Source organism: Leishmania braziliensis, chromosome 33 (genome assembly GCF_000002845.2).
Source record: "Leishmania braziliensis MHOM/BR/75/M2904 complete genome, chromosome 33".
NCBI classification, from domain to species: Eukaryota; Euglenozoa; class Kinetoplastea; order Trypanosomatida; family Trypanosomatidae; genus Leishmania; species Leishmania braziliensis.
Genome location: NC_009325.2, coordinates 843,909 through 871,200, shown reverse-complemented (window position 1 = coordinate 871,200; position 27,292 = coordinate 843,909). Strand labels below are relative to the sequence as shown.

The 27,292-nt window shown below is 57.7% G+C and overlaps 5 protein-coding genes across 5 annotated transcripts; all 5 read right to left on the bottom strand.

Moving 5' to 3' along the window:
* Window positions 1-1,947: 1,947 nt before the first annotated feature.
* LBRM_33_2310 (conserved hypothetical protein) lies at window positions 1,948-5,277 on the bottom strand (the record flags this gene model as incomplete). The annotated part of the gene is made up of 1 exon (XM_001567949.1): window positions 1,948-5,277. One exon carries the CDS (start codon window positions 5,275-5,277, stop codon window positions 1,948-1,950), a length of 3,330 nt encoding a protein of 1,109 aa, XP_001567999.1.
* A 3,840-nt stretch (window positions 5,278-9,117) lies between these two features.
* On the bottom strand, window positions 9,118-11,667 carry LBRM_33_2300 (hypothetical protein, unknown function; the record flags this gene model as incomplete). The annotated part of the gene is made up of 1 exon (XM_001567948.2): window positions 9,118-11,667. The coding sequence occupies one exon, from the start codon at window positions 11,665-11,667 to the stop codon at window positions 9,118-9,120; it is 2,550 nt and encodes an 849-aa protein (XP_001567998.2).
* Window positions 11,668-17,242: 5,575 nt separating this feature from the next.
* On the bottom strand, window positions 17,243-21,397 carry LBRM_33_2290 (calpain protease-like protein; the record flags this gene model as incomplete). The annotated part of the gene is made up of 1 exon (XM_001567947.2): window positions 17,243-21,397. One exon carries the CDS (start codon window positions 21,395-21,397, stop codon window positions 17,243-17,245), a length of 4,155 nt encoding a protein of 1,384 aa, XP_001567997.2.
* A 2,465-nt stretch (window positions 21,398-23,862) lies between these two features.
* Window positions 23,863-24,231, bottom strand: LBRM_33_2280 (conserved hypothetical protein; the record flags this gene model as incomplete). The annotated part of the gene is made up of 1 exon (XM_001567946.1): window positions 23,863-24,231. One exon carries the CDS (start codon window positions 24,229-24,231, stop codon window positions 23,863-23,865), a length of 369 nt encoding a protein of 122 aa, XP_001567996.1.
* A 957-nt stretch (window positions 24,232-25,188) lies between these two features.
* LBRM_33_2270 (conserved hypothetical protein) lies at window positions 25,189-26,901 on the bottom strand (the record flags this gene model as incomplete). The annotated part of the gene is made up of 1 exon (XM_001567945.1): window positions 25,189-26,901. One exon carries the CDS (start codon window positions 26,899-26,901, stop codon window positions 25,189-25,191), a length of 1,713 nt encoding a protein of 570 aa, XP_001567995.1.
* Between the last annotated feature and the right edge of the window lie 391 nt (window positions 26,902-27,292).

Sequence of the window (27,292 nt, the reverse complement as noted above, 5' to 3'; positions counted from 1 at the left end):
AAGCCAATGGTCAGCATTCCTTTAATTAAAAGGAAAAAAGAGTACGGAAGCGTTTGAGGGTAGGCCACGCGTTGTGTGCATCACCGCAGGCGCCCCATCACAACAACCTAGCGCGCCGCGCACACCCACCACACTTTATGAAAGCAACGCTATGACGACAACAAGACGCCACGGACAAGGTATAAACAAGAAAGGAAACAGCTGACCCTCGCGTGAGCACCCGCTGCCTGCTCAGCGACTAGAATGGGACTGCTGCCCTTCAGAGAGTTTACAGGGCACGATCCAGCAAGATGCGTTCATAATCAGAGGCAGGAGGGATCTTCATGGTCAGCGGCGGCCCGTTCCACATGTCCTCTGCGCTTGTGATGCACTCCCAGCTCCGCCGTGATCGCGCATGATCCGCTGTCATTGTCGTGGTGCCCTGATCCGTATCCTCGTCCGCCGCTGGTGCATTCATCGTGCGGCTGGTGGGAGGCAAGGAAAGCGATGTGGCACCATGATCAGCGTAAGCACGAACGAGAGATGAGAAGGATGGGAAAAAGCTTGCGTGCGTTGGGTTTCGCGTAGTGGAGTCGAGCGTTGGTGATGTATCAAACGCCTGGCGGAGATACACTGGATCGTAGCAGCCAAACTGCGGCACCTCGCCTCTTCTGTAGTGCTCCTTGAAGGCCTCCGTGCAGCAGGCCGGGAGCGTTCCGAGAGAACTCGGTGCAGAAGGTGAGAAAGATGACGAAGGAGACGACGATGAAGACGAGATTGGGGCCGATGCTGCGGCGGCGGCTTCTGGTGTGCTGTGCATCTTCACTTCAAATCCGTCTCCCCACTCTCTGTTTGGCGTTCTGCCTGTATAAAAGGGGTGTCCTTCAGTCGTCCCTACTCCACTCAGAAGTCACGGCTGCACCGAATAGGCTTTGTTTGGCGTCACGGTATCGGTGTGAATAACACACGAGAGAGGAGCTGTGAAGAGCAGATGGAGTGTGTGTGGGGGGAGAGAAGGAAAGCAACACGCAAAGGCGCGACGACAACACGGCCCCACCCTTCACAAAGAGGAAAGGGGTAAGGCAGAGAGAGGAATGGGAAAAGGGGGCAGGAAAGAAAAGGGGGCGAAGGCGAAGTGTGCTGCGCACCACACTTTGGCCTGAACACATGTGGGCCCATGCCTTGTCTCGCTCTCTCGCTCTGCTATCTGCTTGGACCCAAGACATCCTAGATGCGCAGAGCGACTCCTCACTTGGACGCACTGAGAATGTCATAGTTACACACGCGGGGGGGGGGGGAGTTTGTCTTGGCTCAGTGCGTCACAGCGTGAGTATCTCAGGCCCTGTGCGCGTCTGGCTGTTGGGGCTCCATGCGTCAGCCTAGTCGTTTTCCGGAGTGGTGGAGAGAAGGAGGGAGTTCGTGAGATTGTTGATGGTTTTCCGCTGATCAAATGAAACTCGCGTCGCCTTATGGGTACACACACACACACACGCACACGCACGTGCATGCTCGCACTTCTGTCCTCACGCGCTACCACGGCAAGAGCCCTCCTCGCCTCTCCCCCAAATCCTCGGAAGTCTTGAATGGAACAACACAAAACGCTAACTTGGCACACACACACACACACACACACACACACACATCCACACAAGTGCCCATACACACACACACGTACAGGCAGGACGACAGTGGCGTCGGCTATGTACATGATGGAGCAAAATGACCCCCTGAGAGAGAGAGAGATAAAAAGAGGGAGGAGGGACAGTTGAAAGCGTCATCACAGCACGCATGGAATGGAACACACGTTTACACATGATGAGGCATCACCCCCACCACCACCACCACCACCACTGCGCAGAAGCCTTGTATGCACCCACAAGCACGTATCGCCGTGCAGCACAGCAGTTGCCAGGAGGCGGCACAGTGCGATAGACGGCTGCCCGCCTCTGTCTTCCCTGCCGAGGCTTTCTATATGGTCGACGCGGTAAGCACACCGTTTACGTTGAGGAGAAGCTTCTCCACAACATCGGCGATCTGTGTGGCGTGGCTTCTCGCCTCCGACATGAGTTCCTGCACATCCCCATCGCATTGCCTTTGCTGTAGCTGCTGACGCAGCCGTACCTCCTCGAGAGTGGTCACCGCCTCGACTCTGTCTTGATCTGTGTACCGCGACGTGTAGGAGAGCATCATGTGCAGCAGCTCCGGCTCTTGCACAATGCGGCACGGCGATGCTGCCGTCAAGTTCAGCAGCACGCCGTAGCAGTTGTACACGACACGCAGATCCTCATGCCCAAGGAAGAGCACAATCACCTCGTCACAGTGGTTCGCCTCCATCCAGTCGCGTCCGGCGTTGGTGTAGCTAATGTTACCGAGGATGCGAGTGGCCTCCACAGTGGCCTCGACATTGTCCTCAAACAGGTAGTGCGCCAGCTGCAACCCGAGAGAGCTGTAGAGGGAGGAGAGCCAGTCGGACGCAACCCCACCTTCATCCTCACTGCGGGCCCGCTCTGCATACTCAAAGGCCCCGAAAAAGTACGACAGATTGCTGAGGCACATGAGCACATACACAGCTGTCAGCTGCATGTTCGGTTTTCTCCTCAGTATCTCCAAGAGGTGCACCAGTGGCTGCGTCACAGACCGCACGAGCTGCAAGGGGCACCGGGGTGACATGGATGCAATTCCGAGCACCCAGACTACAGCCTGCAGCACTGGTATTGGAGGCAACGGCAACGACGCAGCGAACTGGTCTAGCTTGACACCTGCAGAGTCGGAGACGGTGACATAACGAATTGACAGTGTCTCCAAGAGCTCGACCATGGGAGCAGACACCAGGTACTCCTGCTGCTCTGGGTTGTTCTCTGCAACGCGGGCAATCACACCACACAGGCGGGAGACGAGCAGCTCTATCGACGACTCTTGTGAGGTGTCTGCTTGCGAACGGGACAACTGTGACCTCAGCGCGTGCGCAGCAGCTGTAATCACGGCAGTGCCTGCCTGCATCTCTGCTAAGTACTCATCGACATAGGTGAGCTTCACTAAAGCGCGAGAGGCCGCCTCGACTGTTGCCGCGTCTGCCGCACAGGTGTTTAGCATGCTCGTAAGAGTCCCTAAAACGTCGAGTCCCTGCAGCTCCTCCGGATAGCGCTCAGCAAAGCATCGATAAAAGGTCCCAATGATAGGGAGCAGAGATGCAAGGGTGTCCGCTGCCGGAGAACCTGCCTGACAGTCGCTCAAAGATGCACAGTGCGCCAACGCATTCTTGCTGATCTCCTGTAGAGTAGGGAGAAACCCAAGAGACACAAGACGGGCACGAAGGCTCTCATGCTCCTCTGGTGCACTGCAGGGCAGGATGGGTGCCAGCGCTGAGGCAGCAGCCCCGCCGGCCTCACTTTGAGCAAAGCTCAGCGGTGAGCCTGCGGGCATGGCGTCAGCAAAGGGCACGCTGTTGACAAGATGCGGAGAGGGGTGAGAGGAGGAAAACTTGGGCCGAAGAGAAGCGGACTTCACACAGGATGCCTGCTGCAGATTCTGCGTGTTACGCAGCTGGTTCTCAGCTTCGTCATCTACAAGCCCGCTGCCGCGAATCACGTCTGTCTCCCAGTAGTCGGAAAGAGGAAGACTCCTGTATGATGATGACCCACTGCTCTGCAGCCGCTGCGGACGACGAGACACGCCCGGATTGTCAGCTCCCAGAGGAGTAACATGAGGCGCGATGGTGGCGGCGTCGACGGCGTCTTTGCAGCAAAGGGAAAGTGTGCCCAAGATCCACTTGATCCACTGCAGCGCCTGCAGCTGAGAACAGAATTCAGCCCCCGCCAGCAGCCGGAGAATTTCGACAAGTACCGCTAGAACAGTAGTCTCTCGTGCCACCCACTCGGCGAGACCCGCTTCCGCAATGACGTGCAGCGTGTGTACCGTTGCCTCAAACGAAATGAGCTCTGCCACGAGTGCTGCGACCGGGAAGCTCTGCAGCGTGATGGAGGCGGCAAGGAAGGCCCTTTGCGTGTACAATAGTGGCGCAAAGGTGGTGTTCGCCGAGGCTGATGCACGAGAGCCCTCCGCACTGTCGAACTCTGCTGTGTTAGAGTTCTCGAAATAGTAGTGGTCCACGGCCTGTCGCAGCGTAGCGCCAGTGGGCCAATACCTGCAGAAGTCCCGCAGTGTCGACTGCAGCCACTCCACGGTTACCCTGTCAAGCGTGGGCGGCTTTCCCGTTGAGTGTAGTGATGTCACCAGCCGCTGCTTCAACTGAAGAAGATCAAATGGCTGTGCAACGCTTGAATTGCCTGCTTGCTGCGCCACAAGGTAGAGCTGCCCGAACTCCTGGACATCGATGCCGTGATTTCGAGCTACCACAGACGACTGTCTCACGTGCATGTTATTTGCATCTTTCGCAGCGCTGATGCGACCAGGAAGCTCGAGCGTCCCAGTAGGAGGCAGCGGAGGTGGAGAAGGCAGAGACGAGAAGAAGTCGGTGCTGCTAGGCATGGCGTCCCTTCCGACGGAAATAGTTGAAGATGCAACCGTGCTTCCCTCGGCCATCTTGAGAGCCGCACTCGAAGACGACTCCGACACGGAGGACGGTGGTATCATGGGAGTCAGACGCCATCCTGCAGGCAGCCGGCGCTTCGAGCGGCTCTCCAGTCCACCACGGCAGCGAGCGAAAAAAGAGGCGGATGTGGAATCCCGACCGAGCACATTCGCGGACGCACCTGTCGAAAGAGAAGGTGGAGCAGCAAAAGCCTCTAACGGTGTCTCGGGTCGGATCGGGTCACGCACCGCGGCGCGTGCGTCGCGCAGAAGACGGATCACACGACTTCCGGCGCCAGAGGCCCCGACGGGAGTCGCAGAAGATGTTGCCGTGGCAGCAAGACGGGCACCGTTCGCTGGCGGGGTCTGTCTCAGGGACGGTGGTAATGGAATGCCGCTGCCGCTGCCGCTGCCACGTGCCACAGCAGGGATGGAAGAAGAGAATGCTGTGGAGGAGGAAGAGGGGGCCGCGTGGTAGTGCTCAGGGAGAGGCTCGTACTCCACTGGCGTGCGATCCGTCGATCCGCGGGCGGCTATGGGGAATGGCACCTGACGGTGCTGCGCGAAGCCCCGGGAATGCCCAGCTTGGTTGGCTCCAGCAGCGTGAGAGGACCCTGACCGCTTGCTCGTGGGCTTGGATCGTCTTGCCGGCGAGGCAGAGATGGGGCTGCTGAACAACATCAGCTCCTGTGTATGAAGGGGCGTACGGGAAGATGGCGTCACCGACGGCGGCCCCAGTGGACGACCAGAAGACCGATTGGAAGGCATCGCCCGGTAGGTGCGTGTGTGGTCGCGTGGCAGCAAGAGCGAACCAGAAAGCGTCGACGCGCCTTCGTGCGTCTGAAGGACTCCTTTTGGTGGATGTGCGTGCCTGCTCGTCCAGTCATGCGCTGCGTTGGCAACAGTGCCCCCTTCCAACATCCAACAAAGAGATCGAAGAGAAATTGTACAACGGGAGGCCAAAGAGCCTCGAGAGTAAACGTCTCCACCCACACCCCTCTTTACTGATGGGCCCGCCCTTGTCTCCCTCTCTCTCTCTCTCACGTCGTCGTTTTCGTCGTCGTCGTCGACAGCGCTCACAAACACCGGTGTTGCTTGCAGAAGAGAATGAAAACAGTCAACGGTACACGCATGTGCCGCTAAGCGTGGGGCGGTGATCGGTATTTGGTCCGAGTGATACCCACATGATAATCAGAAAGAAAAAAAGAAAGAGGAGAGAGGAGAGCCACAGAGTGAGGGAGCAATTCGCCACGAGGGAGAGCGAGCCAGTAACGTTGTTTGCCACATCATTGAGCTGAGCAGCCGGCCTGCAGCAGCAGCAGCAGTAGCGAAAGGTGCACCTTCTAAATCAGTGACACCAGGCACTAGCAGGTCACTACCCATAACAGTCAGCACCTATGCGCGCATTTAAAAGCAAACCAAAAAGGACATTGGGGGTGGGGAAGGGAGACTTCAGATCTAGCAAAACGGCGGGAGAAAAAAAAACGGCAAGCGAGACCATCACACCCCGACACGAGCTAAAGTGTATTAGAGCAAGAGATCTAGTAAACATTGAAATGGAGATGCGCGCCCTCCATTTGATTCTTTTCGCCTCCGATTCATGTTGTCCCCGCTCGCATTCAAACACCCACATCACCACCCTCCCCCCCTCTCTCCCTCCCTCCACTCCCACCCCCCCCTTGTTCTATCACTTCACAGTCATAAGCGCCACTGCCGGCACCACACGCACAGCAAAAGCTCCACATATAACGCACGCGCGTTTACCCGTGGATGACAATCGGGTAAAAAGAAAACTCACAAGTCATCAGCCTGAAGAAAAGCCAGGACAGGTCGGGGGTAAACTGCCTATGATGGATGAACGCGCACACGTGCACCTATGCCGAAGTGCAAACAAACGCAGCAAACACACACAAAAAAAAAGCCACACTAAGCGAGGGGAAGTCGAGGGTGAAGGGGTGAGACACACCTCTGGCAGGTTTCAACGTCTCGATTCCCTGCCATACAACACGTCAGCTCAATTCCCCACTCTGCCCCCGGCCTGCCACGGGCCCATCGCGCGGTGCGAGGCAGCCCTAGACACGCATTGCAGCACCGCGCCGCTACAGCCCCAAACTCCACCCACACCGCCCCGCTGGTCGTACCACCGCCGCTCCCATATGCCGGCCGCTGCCTGGCGCATCTCGCGGGGCGGCGCAGGCTCCGCACAGCAGTGGGCAGCGAGGGGTCGGGGGCGATGCGCTCGAGCCACGCCGGCACGTCGCCCAGCATATGGGTGGCGCAAGCGGGCTCACTGCGGCAGAATACCATTTGCCACCATCATGGGGGCCGTGCTGAGCGCCATGAGAAGAGGGGGAGCGAGTCTGTGGCAGCAGTCAAACTTCATTTTTTGCGTCTTTCGTTAATCGAGCTCTCTTCGCAGCAGATTAAGGCGCAGTTCTATTGCGTCACACTCAGCGCGATAACTGCAAACAAGGGGGGCGGCCGCAGCCTGATGGCGCTGCATCTATGACTACAGCATTAGCATGAAACATCGCGATCACTCCTGGTTAGAGGTCAAGTCAGACACAGAAAGGGAAAAAGAATAAAGTGACGCTGGCACCGATACAAGAACAAGGCACCAAGAGAGAGACACCTGAAAGGATAAAAGGAATGGCGCAAGATAACAGTGGGCTGCACCGTGGGTTGGGGGGGTGGTTGTGTGTTTGCTTGTGCTTTTCTTTTTGTGTGTGCGCGTGCAGTCGGCTCAAGTCCTTGCGCTCCTCCCCTGTGCACGTGGCGCGTGGCCAAAGTGGGGTATGGGATGTAGACCACCTGCACGTCCCACACACGCCTCGTCTCCTCCTCCTTCCTGCCAAAATCTTCCATCTTAGGCAGTAAGGGAGGGGGGCGAAGAGCACACAAGAAAATAAAGGCAGAAGACAACGCGATTTGGTCCGGTGGCAAACGCTCTATAAGGAGAGACAAAATGTGGAAGTGGCAAAACAAAGCACAAGAAAGGGGAAAAGAAGAAGCGGAAGAGCCACACGAGGTGCCCCTCGTCCTCCTCCTCCTCCGGAGTCGGCACGGTATTATTTTTCTTCCGGGCTTTGCGTTCGACACTGGGCAGCATCCGTTGAGAAGGGAGGGGGTCGATACAAGGGCACGCATGAGGTCGACAACGGCCGAAGCGCAGAGCGAACAAAGCGAGAAGAAAACGAGCGAACAGATGTAAGGAGAGAAACAGAAGAAGGCAAAGAAACGCGTTGGCAGTACTCCGACGACTACTACAAGTGAAAGAGAGGCGGGGGGAGACTTGATTCCCTTGTCCCAGCTCGAGGGAGCAATGACAAACAAGAAAGGAAGGACTGAATCGGGTTTGCTTTTGCTCGGCAAGGCGCGGAGGCGAAGCAAGGTGGAAGTGATAGAGCAGCGAGAGAGTCAAGTGCGAGCAAGTGGGTGAAAAAACGAGAAGCCGTATCTCTCCACTACCACCCCCCTCCCACGTCCTATCCACTCACCCAGTGTGAATTCAGGTGCGCGGAAACTCTCATGCACACTGGCACACACATGCTCGCTACTCATTTACATCGGTTACGTGCGCGCATCTGTCTGTGTACCACATAGCGGGCGGGAAAATGAAAATCACAAAGAAATGAAATCGTTATGGAGAACACCAGCTCACGTTGCTGGCTCTTCGCTTTGCATGGCGTTGGGGACGGAGGGAGAGGGGATGAGTGCAGCAGAAGGGCGATGGTCATACGAACTTTGCTCTCTAAAGTTGCTCGATACGCAAATAAGCGCGCCCCAGCGCGCACAGAAACACATGAGACACACCCACGCAAAGCTCCAATGCCTGAGTTAAAAGGAGGAAATGAGAAGAGGAACGTCAACAATAAAGCGAAAAGCACAACGTCAAACAGGCATAGAAAACAAAGCACGTTAAATGGCCATGTGTGCTGCCACGTGAAAAGAAGAGAGAAGATACGATCAAAACGAGCGAGCGAGTGAAAGGTGGGAGGAGGGATGTTCCATGTTAGCGGGAAACATAAACTGAACGTTCCAGTGGGAAAAGAGCGAGACATTCAGATGAAGCGCAGCATCAGCAAACACACAAGGGGGAGTGGAAAGGCCTGTGCGGAGAGACAAAAATAAAAAAAAAGGAGAGGTGGAGGGGCGGCCACAATCAATACGCTGGCGAGCGAAAGAGACGCACATCATCGCTGGGAGATGCAACGTCGAAGAGATCAGCAGGGAACAAGTGAGGAGGTGCGCGCCAAGCACACGTGCGAAGCGGTGCAGCGAGCTATGGTGATGGTGGTGGTGGTGGTCAGGGAAGTGGAGAGAGGGAGAGACACAAAAGGCCGGAGGGGAGCGGCTAGAGAGAGAGAGAGACAACGACCCCGGCACAGAGCGCATTGGTCTTGAAAGGGGAGACGGCTGCAGAGCGGGGGTATAGGAGCACACATAGGCACACCCATACTGCCTTTCTCCCATTCTCTCCGTCTCCTAATTCATGAATGCTGCTGCCTTGTCGTTGAGGGTGCGCATCCAGCTGCTTGTATCACCTGTGCCGTCCAACGCGGAGTCCAGTGCTACTATGCGTGCCTCATTCGTGCGAGGCGCACACACTCACCCCGTCATACTCACCGGCGGCGCCACCAAACCACCGCCACTGCTGGACATCTCCGCCATGACAACCCACAAAGGTGGCAATAGTGCAGCTGACGGCGCGTGCAGGCCCTCGAACGTGTGCATCAGCCGTTCGCGAGACGGTGCCACGGCCATCGGCGCTGCTGGTAACGGGGCTTCAGTGTCAGTCGAAGGAAATAGCGGGGACGAAGCCCTCACCGGTGGTTGCAACGAGTGCAACTCTGGTGCGCTCTCAGGGTATGAGAAAAAAACGCTGGCCTCCAGCATCGCCTGTGCTTCCCGTGTTGCCTGCTCCCGTTGCGAAAGAGACGCGTAGCCAACGCTCACCAGTACACCTGTTCCGCAGTTGAAGACCACAACGCAAAGCGATACCAGGCCGGCAACAACAGACAGGGCCAGAAGCATGAGGAAGATCCTCGTGTACCGTACGTCAGGACTGTATATTGTCGGCTGCAGCGTATTGAACCTCTTGAGCCGCTCGTACTGCGATGCTGTGCTGAGAGAGTGGCTGACCTTGTGCACTGCCTCGGTGTTGGTATACATCGCCGTCTTGGAGAAGGCAGCTTGGACAGAAAGCTTCATGTTTTGATTCATGAGGACGTTGCCCTGCACGCCCACCATTAGCAAGACACTGGTCAACCCATGCAAGCCTCTACGAACCACACATAGAATGCCAAAGAAATACATGAGAAGAATCCCGACAGCTGCGAATATGTAGTAGGCAGCAAGCAGCAAGTGGAATGTTGTGTCGTACTTGAAGTACATGTGAAGCAGTGCGGGCGGCAAGGGCCGCACGGAAGTGCTCAGGTGTGAGGCGGCTGTCCGCCTCGCTGGATGGCTTTGCGGCGACGGCACCTCCGCCGCGACGGGGGTGGGAATAAACCATGGCAGCGTGCGCAGAAATACCGATGCGAAGCTGCGCTGTGGATTGTCGCCTGAGAAGCCGGGGTGAAACTTACCGTGCTGCGATGCTTCCTCGGTAGGCCCCTTTGGCGGCTGCACCTCCTCACTCGATAGCACCGCAATGTATCGGTCTCGCACCAAAGCAGCACGCGGCACCGCCGCCGTGGGACCCACAGTAGGAGCCTGCACCGCTGAGCGCGTTGACGGTGTGGCGGAGAAAATGTCTGGGCAGGCCTGCTGGATACTGGTGGGGTCACCAGTGTCACTGGGACCTACCGAGCTAAGCGGCGGCGTCAGCGCCCTTACAGAGAACCTAGCACGCGCAGTCAGTGGGCTGGTTGCTCCCTTGGCCAGAGAGACATTGAGCTGGCATGCTGTACCACTTTGTGGGGCTGCCATGGCAGCAGCAGGGGTGCTACCATCAACGTCACCCGGCATGGCCAACGCGCCGTGTGTTACCGCGTTTGGCAACCGTCGACTCGAGCGCCTTATTGCTTCGCCGCCGAGTTCAGATGTGGTAACATCACCCGGCGCCTTCACGACCGCGCGGGTCACGTCCGAGAAGAGTGGGGGGGCCGGGTCAGACACAAAACGGATGCGTTTACCGCCGCCAGCACAGCCTGCGGCCGTCGCGCCATCGCGCCTGTCACGAGGTAAGACAACCCCGTCAGTCTCAGCGCGAGAAGGAGCGCTACAATCGCAGAAGAGCGGGCAGTTGCCTGGGAGGTGACGCACGGGCGGCACCACGATGGCCATGGGCTCCATGACTGCCTCCACTGGCGCCTGTGTATTGACACTTGGCGAGAGAGAGAGTGGCAGCGCTGTTTTGCTCAAATCCGCCTCGGCCTCCATAGTGGACTGAAGCGAGCAATGCTGGGCTGTGGCGCTGTAGGTCGCCGTCACACCATTTCCCCTCAGCGTCATCGGCAACTCTTGCGGTGGTGGGGAGCCTGAGTGGGCACCTTGCGGCGGCGGCGGCAGTAGCGGTGCCAAGGGCGGCGAGGACAACGACGCCTTTAGTGACAGGCGCAAACCCACCTGTGGGAGCTCTAGCCCTAGCACAGGGAGGGAGGAGTCGGACGCAGGCGTGGCGGCCGCAGCAGCAGTAGCAGCCTCTGTGGTAGCACCTGCTTTGCCCAGTGGCGTTCCCTCTGCTTCGATATGTATCCTGCTTAGCGGGGGATGCAGGTGCGAATCGTGAGCGGTTAGAGCGGAGGTGCGCACGAAATCAACCAGAGCTCTCTGGTCCCCACGAGATTCCGCGTGTGAGGCGCAAGCGTGCGGCGGCGGCTGTTGTTGTTGTTGTTGCTCCATCTCCGCGCTGTGTTGCAGGCGATCCTCCTGCACAGCCCACTGCCGCTGACGGACAAGGGGGTAAGCAACATGAATGCCGAAAAAAAGCGATGGCTGCACGAGTCCGACGGCGCCGCTGGTAACCATAAACCAGTTGGTCGTGAGCACGTCCTTGTCCGCGTTGGCCTCGATACGAGCACTCTTCAGGTAGAGGTGGCGCTGCATCAAGGCGACGACGAGCATGCTAAAGGAGAAAGCGAAGGTAATAGCATGTGAAGAAATGAGCAGGCATCGCACCTGGATGTACTGGCGAGCGGTCAGCTTGTCGGGCATGTTGTCCGCTTCACCCCACTGCCCTCCAATATGATAATCAGGGGAAACTCGGTCGACTCGACTTGGCACTGCTCAGGGTGGCTGCAGTGACGCTGTAGTGCCGTGAGTGGGACAAGTGTGAGCGTCTGTCGTCTCGCTATAGTCACTTCTCCAGTGCAAGTGGAGCCTCATGGCACAAACGAGTACAAGGCAGGAAGAAGATACACGAGCTCATAGAAAATCCAGAAATGCTACCTCTTAGTGGCTGACCGGCGTCCAGGTGTGACCAGTGAGGAGTCCCAGTCAGATGGAGAGCGAGTGAGTCAGACGCCCTTTTTGAGACCAACCAGCGCAGAAGGCGGAAGGGCGAGGAGGGAGGGAAGACAACCACGCCGTGAAGGAGCAGCGTTTTCCTGCACAAACGAGTTGATTTCTTTTTGTTCTTCGCAGGCCTACTGCCGTATCCCTCACAGAGAGAGAGAGACACACATACACGGCGAATGAATGAATAAAGGACACGTCAATGACACAGAGAAGCACTGCACTCCTGTGAGGGAAGGCACATTTGCTACCCCCTGTGCGTGGCATGGAGAATGTGCGTTGGTCTCGTTTCGAGGCTGCGATTGAGCCGCACCGTCACCGCCACCGAGGAGCAAGCCCAGAACAGGCTCCTTTGAGTGTTCTCTCTCTTGGTGACTCAGATCGAAAAGGTGCAAGCGCAGAGCATTGTCGCGAGTGCCGCCAGCCCCCAGAACTCCCCTCAGCCGCCCTGCATCCAAAAAAAAAACGCCTCAATTGACCTGCCCCACCCCCTTCCTCTTAGGTAGATGTGTTCATCCATTATGCTCAGGGGTAGAGTCGCAGTACGAGGTACAGCTCTCGCCTACAAGTAATCAGTAGCTGAGGTGCTCCGCTGCCACTGGCGCTGCAGAGTATGCACAGACCCACACTCGCTCAAGCAACCGAGCATACGCCTAGCGGCACAGATATGCCACACACGCATACTTACTGCCTTCACCAGTGTCACATCTGAGAGAAGGACGAGGGAGGGAGAGCGCGGCGAAGAAGATACCTCTTGAGCTGAGGAGGCGCCATCCCCACTTTCTAACCTGTCATGGGGCAGTGTCATAAAAGGTTTTGAACGTCGCCAGGTAGGAGGGAAACTGCACTTCTGTATTCCCCTCGCACACAATTGCCGTTCATCTTTTCTATGACTTCTGCGAAGGTGCAGGGCCCACCCGCTTCCTTGTCCATCACGCCTCGCTCCCCCCCCCTCTATGCCGCTTCACAGACCCCACTTTGTGTGGAATGCGAGGTCGCGGCTCGGGTCGTCTGCAGGATTGGGGACCTATTTTGATGTATTGAGGCTTGGACTGCATACGGGGAGGTCGGCCCTGGATGCATGAATTTCAGCATTGACCGCATGACGGCTTGCGCAGCCTTTGCGGAAGGCAGAGGGGGGCTGACGCACTGTTCATGTACACGTTTTACCACCGCTCCTCGTCAATGCCATGAAGGGCGTAAAGAGAACAGCGAATCACGTAAAGTTTGGCTGCGTTGATGCTACTTGCGTCTGACGCTCCCCAGCCGCTACCAACAGCAGCCGGCGAGGACTGTCTGTTTCGTACGTCGATGAATGGGTACCCGCATTCCATCCATGCGGTGTTGCACATGCGTGAAGGTCGTACCCTGTGGCGGACACCGGAAGACGCGCGACGCGGCATGGTCTGCGTGATGCTGCTTGTTGATTCCATGCGCGTAGTCTGCTTTGCGCGCCCTGAGACACATCCTCTCAGAAAGGAGGCAGGGCGGACACCTCGTGAGCATTTCATAAATTACGTGGCGCGCCATCGTACAAAAAAAAACGACCACTACGTGAGTAAAGACAGGCATAGGGCTCACGAAGCTGGCCAAAGACATCCCATGAGCCGTTCCAGCTCCTCTCGTGGCACTTGCTGGATTCGGGTCAGCTCTCAGTTTGGTGCACGTCTGTTCCCCAACGCAGCCCGTTTCAAAGCTGCCGTCCAACACCACGCCAGCAAGCCCGTGCCTATGGGAGACGCCGGTCCCATTGCTGCTCCAGGTGATGTCGGCCTTTTTCGCGGCGCGTCGAGTCGCCTGCAGAGCTGTCCCCACCGCCTGTGTCGACAACACGTCAGTTGGGTGCTGTTGATCCAAATGCTCACGTGATCGCTAGCGGCGAGTCGCTTCGCACACACACAGAGGATGGAAAACCAATGCTGCTGCCACCATCTGCATCACCGCTGGTCTAGCGGCCAAGTCCGTTGGGTGCGCGTTCATCGCTGATGCACGGAGCCGCCTCTAGCTCGCAAGCTAAAGAGCGCCCGCAGGTGCAGAGGAAGAAGCACCTGCAACAAGGACGCTGTCAGCTCCGTCACCCTTCCACACTCGTCGAGCACGAGCTCCCGCAGCTGTGTAACGAAGCTCTTTTCCAGCCAGCGGCTGGCTTGTCGCGGCCAGAGGGTGAGCCGCCGCCTGAGACGTCCCTTCCTCTCTTCCACTACGGTGAAAGCCGATCCGAGGAGAGGGCTCGGTGCCGCGCTCGCCTCCAGTCATGCCGGCTGCCAGTGGGCCCTGGCCATCCGCGTCTGTCGCTGGCGGGGCGCAGTGGCGTGTCCGGTGGAGCGCGCGGGGGGCGCCGGCCGGGGAGACACCCAACCGGGCTGCACGTCCGCCGCTGCCTCTCGTCTTTCATCTTGCCACGCAACTCGGGGAAAAGGGCATCACCTCCACCCGCACCACCCGCAAGGGGGAGGGAGGGCTCCGCTCCGCTTCGGCAGCTGGTAGGCGGGCTCGGCTTCCCCTCGGCAGGATGGGATGCAGCGGCGCCGGCAAGGGTGGCTCGACAAGCGCCGGCACCCATTCCGCCGCCACAACAGTAGAGGGAGCAGCAACTCCGTCCCCGAGTGGCGTGCGGCGCTGACTTGTTCGGCGCTGTAGCGTACTGTGAGGCCCCCTAATATCGGGTAGCCCAGTGTATGCTTTGCCAAGCATGGTATTACCGGCAGCAGCAGGCTTGCCTCAGGTAGGGTGTGTGAGACGTGTAGGTCCGCCCCTCCCCACCCCAGGCCGCGAGCCGAGCACCCGCACGGGAGCAAGACGCCGCGCACCCGAGGAGCGGGAAGCATAAGCGCCCCCACGCCCCCACGCCCCCCACTCGCCTCCCTCTTCTTGCTGCCATCAGGAACTGCGCCAGAGCCCGCGCGCATTACACAGAGCACATCGGCACGGAATGCCCGGACCCTGCTGCTTTTGGTCGCGGCGCCACAGCACAGGGCGACCTCACCGCTGGGCAGGCGGAGGGTGCGCCGTGGCTCTTGGCGCTAAATCTTGTCCCATTGACTCACCTTCTTCCACGTGAGCAACAGCGATACACGACGCACCAAGGGGGGAGCTGTGCAGCGGCACACCTGAATGGCAGGTTGGCTCCGCTCAGCGGCCTCGCTTCTGGGAAGGGAAGCAGTACGATGCTCCTTCTGACTGTTGCGTCTAGTAGCGTTAGTGGGTGATGGTGCTCGGCACGCTTCGTGAAGGTGTTAACGATGAAGGAAGTGTACATGTGCTTTGCTTTCACCGACACCTCCATCGCATGAAGGAACAGTACTGCTGTGTGCCCATTCAGCGAAAGAACGCTCACACTCGCGAAGATGACTAAGCGGATCCAGAGGCTTCGCATCTGCGACCATGGGGTGGTGCACCACATCCCTTGCATGAGCTGTTCCACACTCTCCGCTAACACTGTCTTCTGTCGTGCTGTACGAGTGACCAACGGCACTGGCAATAACCGCAACAGCACATGTCCTCTTCACTTCGCGCCGCCACCAAGGGCCCGCTTCTCACGGCGGCTCAATCTCCGTGCCCCCGTGTAAACTGCATGCCATGTACGGCAGCCTTTTGCTAACTCTCGTCCGAATTTCGTGGACGCGACAACGGTAGCTGAGGCAGCTCCGTCAGGCGGTGGTCATTGCTAGGGCGGGATGGCCAGCTAAGGCTAAAGTGTGTGTCGTGTGCGCGCACTGCGGCAGTCTCAAATCACACCCCTCACAAGGCAGAACGGCATTCCTGAGTCGGTACGACCTTGCTGGGGAACTTCTTGTAAACTGCCGAGGAGGCGTCGAAGAGCCTTCTCAGGTCGCCCTTGGTGGGTTTCAGCTCGAGTTCAGGCTCATGAAAGTCGACGTAGGACTGGAGCTTCCTAAGCGCCTTCCACTCATCTCAAGAGAAGGGGCGGTTCACGTCACTCGCCTGTTCGTCTCCGCCAGAGAAAGAAGATGTTGAAGCACTTCGCTCAGGTGCTTCGTATGTTCGTCGTGTTCGTGCTGCGTAGTGCACACGTCGAGGAGACCTGCATCATTTAAGAGTTATGTGGTGGTTGCATTGGAGGGAAGAACAACAACTTCGCCGAGCGGGGGACTCCCATGGGGTCCTCCCGCGAGTCTTCTGTAATGCTATACTGGTTGAAGGATGCACAGTCCTCATCAAACTCGGCGAACGGAGGGGTGGAAGCGTTTCTTCTTTGTAGGATGCCGAGTCCATGTCCAGGTGGAGTGGGAGTAATTTTTCGCATTAAAACCTCACCGGGACCCGGTCCGGCCCGGGCGAGAAGTGCAAATGTGGCGCACACGACGTGGCGCAAAGTCGGCGATGGTTGGAGAGATGCAGCTCGTCTGATACGTTACTCTTGTGTTTGTTTCTTCAATGGAGTGCCAGCCCGATCGCACTCACTGGCGGCGCGGGAGGAGGAAAAAAGGAGGGGAGCGGAGAGGCACGATTCGCCGCCCTCCCCTTTTGTTAGACACGCCCATACCAGACAAGCATACACGCTTGCATTAACATCGTGCAGGGGTGTATGCCCGTAGCCGAACTGCAACGACGGCAAGGAAGGAGAGAGAGAGAGAGAGAGGCCAACGGCAGAGAACACACACGGTACAAAACACCCTTCAGCAACCGACATCCATCAAAAGAAAAAAAAAAAAATAACCAGTAAAACAGTAAAACAGTAAGAGGTGCAACCCCCCTCCCCCCACACACACACGCGAGCGCCAGACTACGTAGACAAGGCATACAATCACGGCACCTGCATAAGCAGCTGCGCTAACATGTGGGCACGTTGCGCAAGAAGGCAGTGGAAAAATCAGCTTCCACAGTCACAGAGATTTCCAAGACCACACCAACACTTCTTCTCTCTGGAAGACATCCACAAGGATACACGTGATGAGAGCAACACCAAGACACTTTACTACTCAGCAACAAGAGACAACAATAAACGAATGCATACCACCCAAGCACACCAAACAGTGCTTCGCACCGCAATGAAGTGTAGTACGGCATCAGTAAAAAACGAAGGACACGGCGAGCGGTGCACAGGATGTGCGCATCTGCGGCAGGAACGGAACTGTGGGAGAAAGCAATGAAACACTTCCTGCAAAGCTCCTGAAAGGTGCGCGCGGGGAGGGCAGTTGTGCACAGTAGTCCTCTGCCTTGGTCCAGCGTCAGATGCGTACAGGTGGTCGACGCCTCCCTCCCTCTCAGCTGCTTTCCAGGGGCCCTCACCCGGCCCCGGCGTGGCTCTTGCTCAGTTCACCAGATGCGCGGTGCAAGTGCCGCTGGTGTAGATGCGCAGCAGAAACTTGTCAGTCGCGCTTTCCTTCGCGCTTACCACGAGCAAATACGACGTCTTCGCCTCGAGCTCTACAGGTGGGGTCGACACGCCCCCGTGGGAGTACTCGTCGGAGGCACACACCAACTCCATCGAAGACGTGTTGTGCACACGGAAAAGGCTGAGGTTTGTCGCAGGGGCCTTGGCAGGCTGCCCCTTCGCCTCTGCATCCACCACGTCCATGAGGACAAAGAGACGACTCATGAAGACGGAGCGGGCAGGGCACAGCACCTGCACCCTGCTGCTCTCAAAGAACGGATCTGTCCTGCTGAGCACTGTCTTTGGCTGCATCAGCGAGCTGCTCAGCCACACCGCGACGGGGCGTAGTGCGCCGCGCAGCAATGTCTCTTGCATATTGTGTCCCTCTTTCGGAATCGCTGACATTTTGTGTGGCTGTGTGGTCTCCACTGTCAGCTCAAAGTTGCCAGGCATGCCCTTCTCCCACAACGATGGAATGACCGTGTAATTGCCGGCAGGAAGAAGCGGAAGCAGCGTCTGCGGCGTCTGCACAGATCGCACCGCACTGGCGCACCGTTTCACGTAGTCACCAAGGTAAGCAGCGAGCTCGAGAATGTAAGCTCGCACGTCCACGTCGCTAGCCTCTGTCAGCATACTGTTTACCTGCCTGGAAAGGTGTGTCAGACGTGGTACGTAGCTACTGAACTGCGACGAGCACTTAAGCACATCAGCAACAATGTCGCTCATGACTTCCTTCAGTTTCGTCGCAGGAGAGCTTGACGCAGACTCAATCGAGACTGCCTTGCCGTCCAGTGCGAGGACTACTGTAACAGATTTCGCGGTTGTCGCGCCATCCCCGCCAGAGGCGAGGGATGCATCTCCGAGGCAAGACGCAAGCTGGAAGAGCGACGCGATGCTGGCCTCTAGCATGATCTGCTTCCCGTTCACGGCAAAGTGCGCGCCACGAGGAGAGGCAGCATAACCCTTCTTGATGGCATTCAGGAGAAGTACTGCCACGGTGTCGGTATCCGTCACGTCATACACGATGAACGACTCCGGCTTCCGGTTCGGGCCGGTCACGTTTACCAGCACCTTCTTCGTCTCCCTCCACTGCAGCTTGCCCAGGGAGCGGTAGCGGTCGTAGCACACGCAGAACGGTAGTGCGCTGTCTAGAACGGCCCCACCAAAAGCGTAGCGGGTGCTCTCAAGGACAAGCTCACCCGCCTTGGCGCCGTTGCCGACGCGACCGTCGAAGTCAACCAGCTTACCATTGGTAGTCCCACCGCTGCTGGTCTCTTCGTATTTGTTGGATGACATTGGCTTGATCATCTGAATCGAGCACGGCGTCTCGCACTCGGTCACAGCCAGCCTCAGTGACACGTGCGAGGGCTGATCTAAATGGAGGCGGTATTGGGGGTTGAAGACGTACGTGGTGGCATCGGTGCGGCCGCCGCATGTCTTGCCCTTCACCCAATTCCCCGACAGTCGCGTCGTGAACTTGAGCGAGGAGGTCGGTATCATGTGCATGTACACACCAGCGTGCGGGTTCCCGGCGTCGGCGTTGGCGTTTGCCAGGAGGGAGTTACTGCACTCAGCTCCGCTGTCGTAGTTGCCTTGCAGCCGCGGCAGCCGCATCTGCTCCAGCTCTGTGTGCAGGGTAATCGTGAAGTTGAAAGGCTGCCGCGCCTTGGAGGCAGTCCGCGATACCACCACCACCAGGTTGCTCGAGCCGGCAGGACAGTCAAAACTAAAGGTGCGCGCAGACGAGGCACGGTAGATGACGTCGTTGAGAGGTTCGATACTATGCTTAAAGTCCGAGTTGGAGGCGAGGCGGCGGCAGTAGCACATCTCCAGCGTGCACTTGCCACCGAGGTGCTGCGCTACAGAGGGGTAGTCGGTCACGTCGTACACCTTCAATGCCAGGTACGGTGTCGTGGCATCGTCCTTCTGGTACTGCCGGCCAAACTCCGAGACGTCGGTGATGTGGCGAGATAAGATCAGGTGCATGCGCGTCCGCTTTGGCGCGTCGACGACACCGATGTGCAGCTGCGGCGACAGCGCCGTGCTGAGGGTGTAGTCGAAGGTGCCGTGGCACGCAATGCGCACAGGTCGGACCGGCCGACCCTCAGGGGTGCGGAACAGCATGTATGGGTTCCAGCTCAGACTGCAGTTATCGAAGCAGCGCACCACGTCATCGTAGGCGATGCAGAAGACACCCATGTCCTCTGTTTCTCGCTTCAGACCAAAGGCAGCGCGGACGGCGACGCTTGTCTCGCTAGTGTCACGGCGACCGTACTTACCGTTCCACTCCTGCTTCCCCCACGGGTTGCGCAGCAGCATGACGCGCTCCTTGTCCACCTCCTGCATGTCCAGCACCGCGTATGCATGTCCTGCGGCGAGCCCAAGCGCCTGATTCGCTGTCGGCATCTCCTCAGGGGTGCTGACGGTGAAGAGCAGAGCGCCGGCCTTGAAGTTTTGATAAAGCCGTAGCCACTGAAACTCACGGTCAAACTCGGGCTTGTCAAACGCCGTCGAGTCTGGTAACCACCCACTTAACTTGTACAGGTCGGCGTAGCTGACGCTGCCGGGGAAGTTGTAGCTGCCGCCGCACACCTTGACGAACGCCTTTTCCATAATAGACACCCACAGCTCGCTCGGATCCGTGCTGCTCGTGCAGAGGAAGCGCCTCGACTGTGGCCTCACTGGCAGGCGATCGTCTACTGTGACGATGCGAGTGATACCGTTGATGAGCATCTTCACACAATACTTACCCTTCGGGTTCAAGATCGGGTTGCCATCCGGGTCTTGAGGGTAGATGACGTTGCTAATGATCTTCGCTTTGGGGAAGCGCTTCTGATAACTGGCGCAGATCATGAGACTGCAGACGAGCGAGCAGTCTCCAACGACGCTCTGCTGAATGTGCAGTGGATCTGCCTCGCGCACAATGGTGTAGTCGAGCCCCCTCTGCTGGTATCCGGAAAAGTGCATGAGGACGGCGCCAGAGTTGATTTGCTTCTGACATAGTTTTGGGGTGAAAGCGTCCTCCCAAACACCCTCGCAGGGCATGAAGATATTCTCAGCTCCGTAGCCCTCCTGCACATCGTCCCAGAGCGGGAGCAGGATCGTGCTCGTGATGCCGCTCTTGCGCAGAAGCTCCATCTCACTCGGCAGAATCGGGTTGTCCTGCAGGAATCGCGGCGGGTGCTTTGCGTAGTACTTCTGACGCATCAGCTTCAGTGTCTCGGCAATCTCCTTGAAGTTGCCAGGGTTGTTGCGCTCATGGCTGCCCCGCGTGTAGGCGTGCTGCAGCACATCCACCGCCCGCTTGAGCTCCCCTTGCCGACTAAGTTGGATCGCAATCTCGATCGCCTTGTAGACCATCTCGGACGTACGAGGGGAAAAGTGGGCAGCAACACCAAGCAATCGTTGCGAGCAAGCAGGTAGCGTTGGTGTCGTGCACGCCGGCGGTGCCACGGAGCTGTCGCCTGGCTTGCCACCGTCGGGCACGTCACCACTGCCAGCAGGTGGTTTACCTGGCAACGCTGGTGGGAATGGAGAATTCGAAGATACCGACAACGTGCGCCTGCCTGACACAGGCGACGTGGTGGGCCGGCTAGAACCACTGGCCTGAAATGGATCGGTCTGGCTGAGGCGAATTGTGTCCAGCATTTCCAAGCTGTTGTCGATGCCTGCCGGCGTGCTGCTGATATCCTTACCGCGTGGGTTCCGCGCGCCTAAAGCCGTCGCGGCGGCGCCGAAGCCATGAGGAAGCGCCTGAATGTTTGCCTGGTTAGACGGCACATGGCTTCCCCGCGAGTTGGCCGGGGAAACATTAGGTTCAGGCGAGCGCACGCTCCCGTATGCTGCATCGCAAGTCTCCCGGGCAGTGGAAATCAGCGTGCGCAGTCGCTGTATGCGCTTTGCCACATCGCTCATGTAGTTCATGAGCTCATACCGCTCGGTGTCGGCCATGTTTGGGTCCGTGAGGGCCTGCCGAAATAAAAGAATCGCCTTCGTGTAGCATTCCTCCGCCTCCACGTATTTTTGGTCCGTGTCGAGGCGCACGGCGTTCTGCATCCACATGGACGCCTCAGCAGAGGAGGCGAACGGCATGAGGGGGTAGGGGGAGAAAAGACTGCACTAAATCGAGCCGGATGGAAGGAGGTGAACCATGTGAGGGTTGTAGGTGATGGCACTGGGTGTATACGTGTGTGTGTGTGTGGGTGTGCAGAGGGTAGAGAGACACAAAAGGGGGGAGTCTCACAACAGCAAAGTAAGTGTAGTGAAACAACAGCACCCGTAAGGTGGAGGAAACAAGTCAGCAGGAACGAATTTGGCACCGGAGGAGAAGAGGGAGGAAGACAGGGAGAAGGAATGAGAGCGGAGGCAACACAAGAAGAGAGACAGTTGCCCACAGCACTCAGTAGGAGTAGATGCGCTTCTGCTGAGCTAAAGGTGCAAAGAGGGAAATTTCACACAGAGGAGAGAGACAGTGCGGCGAATAGAAAAGCAGGAAAAAGGAGCAGCCTTGAGAGAGAGACGACGCCACGTCGACGATCCGCCAGCAACAAGAAGAACGGTGGCGAAAGCACGGCGGCAATACTCGCCAATACGCGCTCACACAGAGACGCGTCAAGAGAAGGAAGGGGCAACCCAGAAGGAATGACTTCCTACTGTGAGTTCCTCTGGGCAACGATAGCGGTTGTCAATCTCCGCCCTTTGGAGACGACGGTGTGCGTGCGCAGGTGTGCCGGGTATGCGCGCTTGAAAGCGAGTAGGGACGCCATTGAGTGACAAGAGATTCAGTAAAATGGAGCGGTGAGCAACGAAGGCCAGAAGGAGAGGAGCGGAGAAAGGAGGGATGATGAAAGGAAAGTGAAAGAGGAGGCGCGCAGTGACGGGGTGGGGGAGGCAGGGCCGTGGGGGAACCAACCTGAGGTGACTGGGCTGTACAAACGTGCGGTGAGACACCTGAAAAGGTGACAAGGGAAGCAGAAGTGTCACTCGCTGAACTGCGCCCACAACAAATGAAGGAGTAAAACACGGGGGAGCGAGAGTGGCGGTCTTGGCATCGTGGAAGTCACCTGGTGTTGCTGATAGATGCATATATTGTGTGTATTGACGCCAGCCACCTCAGTGCGTGGTATCAAGAAGCCCAACACTCCACTCTTTGTGGGGGAGTCAGGTAGTATGCAGTCTGACCGAGGGGACGGCTGTGCGCGCTCTTGGTGTCGGCGGACAGGTCTGGGCTAACGCTCTGTCGGAGAGAGCTGCACTCTTGACGATCACTTCTGGACCAGCTCATTGTGTATCGTGTCGACGATTCAGCGAATATGCGCATCCCTCTACTGTTTTTTCCTTTTCGGCGCTTGCTGCATTGCGGTGATGCTGAGCACAACGCTAGACCTCGCCAGCGCTATATGCAGTGGCAGTGCAATGGACTGAAGGATGCAAGTCCGCGCCGGTTAGTCAATTTCCGCAACAGAGCCGTGGTGCGACAGAGATATAGATGAGCTGTGGCTGTATAGGTGCGTATAGCTGCTGACGTGCTCCTGGTAAAATGTCACGTGGGAGAGAAGAAAGTGCGTGTGTATGAAGTGCAGTAACGTCCGAGTTGTGTTTAGGGGTCGCGGGGGGTGAGGGGGCGACGAGTCCACGCAGATAATAAGCGTGACTACAAAGGTGAAGGAGGGGGAGGGGGGAAGAGGGGGAAACCGTGGAGGAGAGATCACGAGGATGACATAGCGGGTAGGAAGCAAGGAAGCGTCGACGGGTAAAGGGCGCAAACAATATGAGGAAGAAGCGCAAAAGGGGCTTTAGAAGGCCATCCATTTTTTGAAGCCCTCAACCTTCCTCTCTCGGGCCGCTCGGAGAAGCGCCACAGTCGAAGCTCGCTGAGCCTTCGACCTCCGCTTTTCCCCTCCCCTCATGCCTACATGTTGTACCTCCGAGAGGGGGGCCAAGCCGAAGAGATAGAAACTCAGCGCAAGGAAAGAGGCGCTGCTGGGAGAGGGCATTGACGCGTGACATCAATTTTCTTCGTCTTTCCATCACGCAGAGCACGTGCCGAGAAAACCGCACAGCGAAGCCCGAATGATAAGCAGTGCCGATCTTGGCGTTCGTGGAAGTGGCAGTGGCAGTGCATCCACACACCCACACCAAGCCGATGGCGAAGAGAATAGAGGAAGCACGGACACACACGAAGCCGTACAACGTAATCGATTTAGAAAAAATAGAGCAGTATTGACCACCGCTGATGTCCTCTCTCTCTCTTCCTCCAAAAAATTGCAAAACCCACACACTGAGCGAAATCGCACCCTTCTTTGTGCCTCCCTTTCGCATCAGTGCAGTCGTGCACTGATGCGAAAGGGAGGCGTGGTGCGTTGCAGCGAGAAGAAAGCGTTCGACACGTTAAAGCAGCAACAACGCAAGCGGAGGCATCTGAAAGTGTGCGCCGTTTTCTGGCTTGAGGAAGTGAAAGTGGGCAAAAACATGCGCCCGTCCCAACATCTCACAGCGAAGCCAAAGACCGCTGCTGCGCTCTTGTCGATCTTACTTGCACAGCGAGCCCTTCCCTTTCACAGAAAAGACGCACTGTCGTAGCTCCTGGTGCTGGTGTTCGCCGCGTCTGCCGCCTCTGACGTGTTGACTGCGAAGTATCCCCACTGGAAGGTATCCTGGAAAGGCGCAATCACCCAAAGTGCGCTCGTAGGGGGGATGGCGAAGAGAAGGACAATGGACATGACCACGAACACGACGCAACCTGCTATGCTGTAACGTCTCGCCCGCTTCACATACCAGTGAATCGTCTCGCTCTCGTCCTTGTAGTGGCGGAAGAAAAGCCAGAGAAGGCCCCACAGCCAAGGCAAGCCGAAGAAACCGATCCGATAGTACCACTGGCACGCACTTTCCGCCTTCTCCAGTGTGAAGGGACCGCGAACCAGCATGGCGACCCTAACGAGAGCACACACACATACACACCTTGCAGAGGAGGAAAAAAAAGAGAGAAGCAGTAGTAGAGACTCCAGCGGCACCAGTGGCAGAATGCCGTCGACTCACCCTACACGCTACTAGTGAGAGGGAGAGAGACGTTGACTCTGAAGACGGGGATGAGGGACAGTGAAGAGCATGTATGGCAGAGGTGGGGATGAGTAAGCGACAGGTCGGAGAGGACGGCCAACGTAAATCAAACACACGTCATCGCGTGCAGCACAGAAAGAGGGAGGAAGTGAGACGGAGGAGGAGGGGGTCTTCAGCAGCTTATATACCTAAGAGCGCAAAACCCAGAATCAGCGTATGCTCTTCCTCCCTTTCATTCAAGTGCCTCTGGCTGACTTTCACACTAGATGAGAATGACTGTGCCAGCATCGCATCAGCACTGCATACGCTATTCTGACTTCAAAATAGGAGCGAATCCGCATAGCCGACTCCACGATCATAGAGCACGCAACGGGAGCGGCTGGATACCCGCCAGTCCCTTGCCTGTGGACTACCTCCTTTTCAGTCCTCTTTGCAGCTAACGGACTGGCGCGCAGAACAGGTAGGGGCTCAGGCGTGCGGAGGAGGAGAGAGGGGTCCCAATAGAAAACAATTTTTTTTTAAGGGAGATGAGCGCACGACAACTGCGGAGAGCGAGGTCAGAGAAGAGAGAGAGGGTGACGTGCTGAAGAACAGCAAAGGCTTGAAAGGCCTCTCAGCGGAAGTTTCGTTCACAGCCGCAGGCCGCCGAGTCCTCTCTTCACTCCGCTGCGTACGTTGTCCTCCTTTCGCTTTCGAATTCGTGTCGACCACAGGCAAGAGAAAAGATAAAGAGAGAGCAACCGCCTCCGCAGTGATACCAGGTACGACCATGGCGACGGCGCAACATCACCCCTGGTGCCCTCAGCTGCGCTCAGCTGGCAGGGTCAATAGGGAGACACAATAATGGAGTTGTCACGCTTCATCTGCCGCAGGAGCGCTAGTCTTTGATCGCCTGTCAGCAGAAGTGGCGCGCATGCGGGGTCACCGGCGGTCAACACGGTGGAGGAGGCCCTAGCGCCTTCATCGCAATTCGACGGCTCCGCAGCGGTTACGTCCATTGAAGCGGCGCGGTGGCCCTTTTGTTTACCCGCGTGTTTTGGCGCGGCTGCCGTTATGGTAGCGTGGCGCTTCTTAGCAGCAGTTGTCGCCGTCTCCGTGCGCGACTTGCCCACCCCAGACGTGGATGAAACGCCTACAGACGGCAACGGCACGTTGGCATCCCTGCCAGACTTCTCGGGCGCGACGTCGTCTCTCAGAGCTGCCGCAATCCAAGGCTCGTTGTAGGATGCAGCACCCGTGACCCTGACGGATGCCTCTGTAGCAGCTGCAGCACAACTCAGGCCTACCGTCGTGAGGAAGGACTGAACGATTTCTTCGTCCGTGTGATCCATCAACCATGTTGCCAGGTACGTCGCACAAAGCTCCACCAGGGACTGAGTGCCCATAAAATCGGCAACAGAGATGAGTTCCAGCAGGCGACACTGCTGCCGCACCGTTAGTGTGACGATCGGGTCAGCGTGCGACGGGAACGACGCCTCAGAAGTCGCGGCCGTAGCTGCCGTCGCCTTCTGTGATGCTGCTGGAGCGAAGTGGGCACCTTGTGAGCTCTGCGACGTCAAACCGTGCTCGCTGTCCTCAGTCACCTTCTCTGAGGCGTCATCCGTCCACCGCGCCCCCGCCGTCGGCGCAGGGGTCGCACCTCGCACCGGCTCGTGCGCTAGCAACACGTGCTCGATAAAAAATAGCCCCTCCGAGTCTCCTAAGGCCACGAACTCACCGTAGCCCAGCTCCTCGCCAAGATACCTCCGTTGGCGCCGGTCGTGGGGAGCGCCACCAACGCCACTGGTGGCTCGCGCCGCGCTCTCATAGGCCTCCAGAGACGCTGTTGACACGGAAGATGAAAAAGAGTCAGAAGAGGACGACAGAGAGGAATCCGTAGCAGCCAATAGCTGAGGCGAGCGATGTAGGTGGAGCGCGCTCTCTGGTGCGTCCGCTAGGGTCACGGCAGGAGGAAGCGGCGACAGTGGAAGAGCGGCAGTAGAAGACGGAAGCATCGGTGCGCTTGCAGCGGCCGACATTGGCGACGCTGTTGCCGCTACAGGTGACCGTCCGTGACGACCATCGCCCATCCCTGTAAGCGCCTCCTCCTCTGAAAGAGTTCTCCCGCGAAAAGAAGACAGTTCCGCCGCGGTGAACCAGTTCTGCGGTCGGCTCGCGTGGCACGCGTAGGCGCGATCGCAGTCGAGGGGCTGTACACCGTAGCCATAAGCGCCGTCGTGGCCTACATCATCCTCATCCCATGGAAGTAACCAAGACTGCGCCACATCGTATACCTCTCCTCCTCCATCTCCTCGTACACTATGTTCAGCGTGCGGAACTCCGGCTAGGGCAGCCACTGCCGGTAGAGGAGACCTCGTGGTCTCAGAGGGTGTCGCGGCATTGAGTGTTGCCAACTCCGTAGCGAGTTTCCTGCGGAACTCGCTGTACTGGAGGTAGGCGACGTAATCACGGACAGCTTGGGCGGAGCCAACGGGCACTGACCCCTCTGATGCACCGACATCACGAGCACTTCGAAGGTACAGTGAGTGGCTGCACATGTACGCCGTCACAGAAAATTTGAAAGAAACATCGTCGGCTGAGACGAGGGTGAAGGCAAAGGGCTCAGCACTGGCTGACTGTGTATGTAAAAGCTGCGACCTCACGGCGGATAAGCTGAGGTCTGGCGTGGTGCAGCAGCACCTACGACACACCTCAGCACGGCTCTCTGCGATTGCAACGCCGCTGCTGCTGCTGCCGTGGCTACCAAAGTCCAGCATATGTGCCCTTTTTCTCGCTTTTCAGCTCCTTCTAAGGAGGGAGAGAGCAAGAGAGAGAGAGATGAACTGTAGAATTCGTAGATGTGCGTCCTGTGCAGCTTCGAGCAGAGAGGGTACTGAATGCCGTCGACCGCAGACACCGTTCCACTCACGCGACTTCCTCTAGCACTCT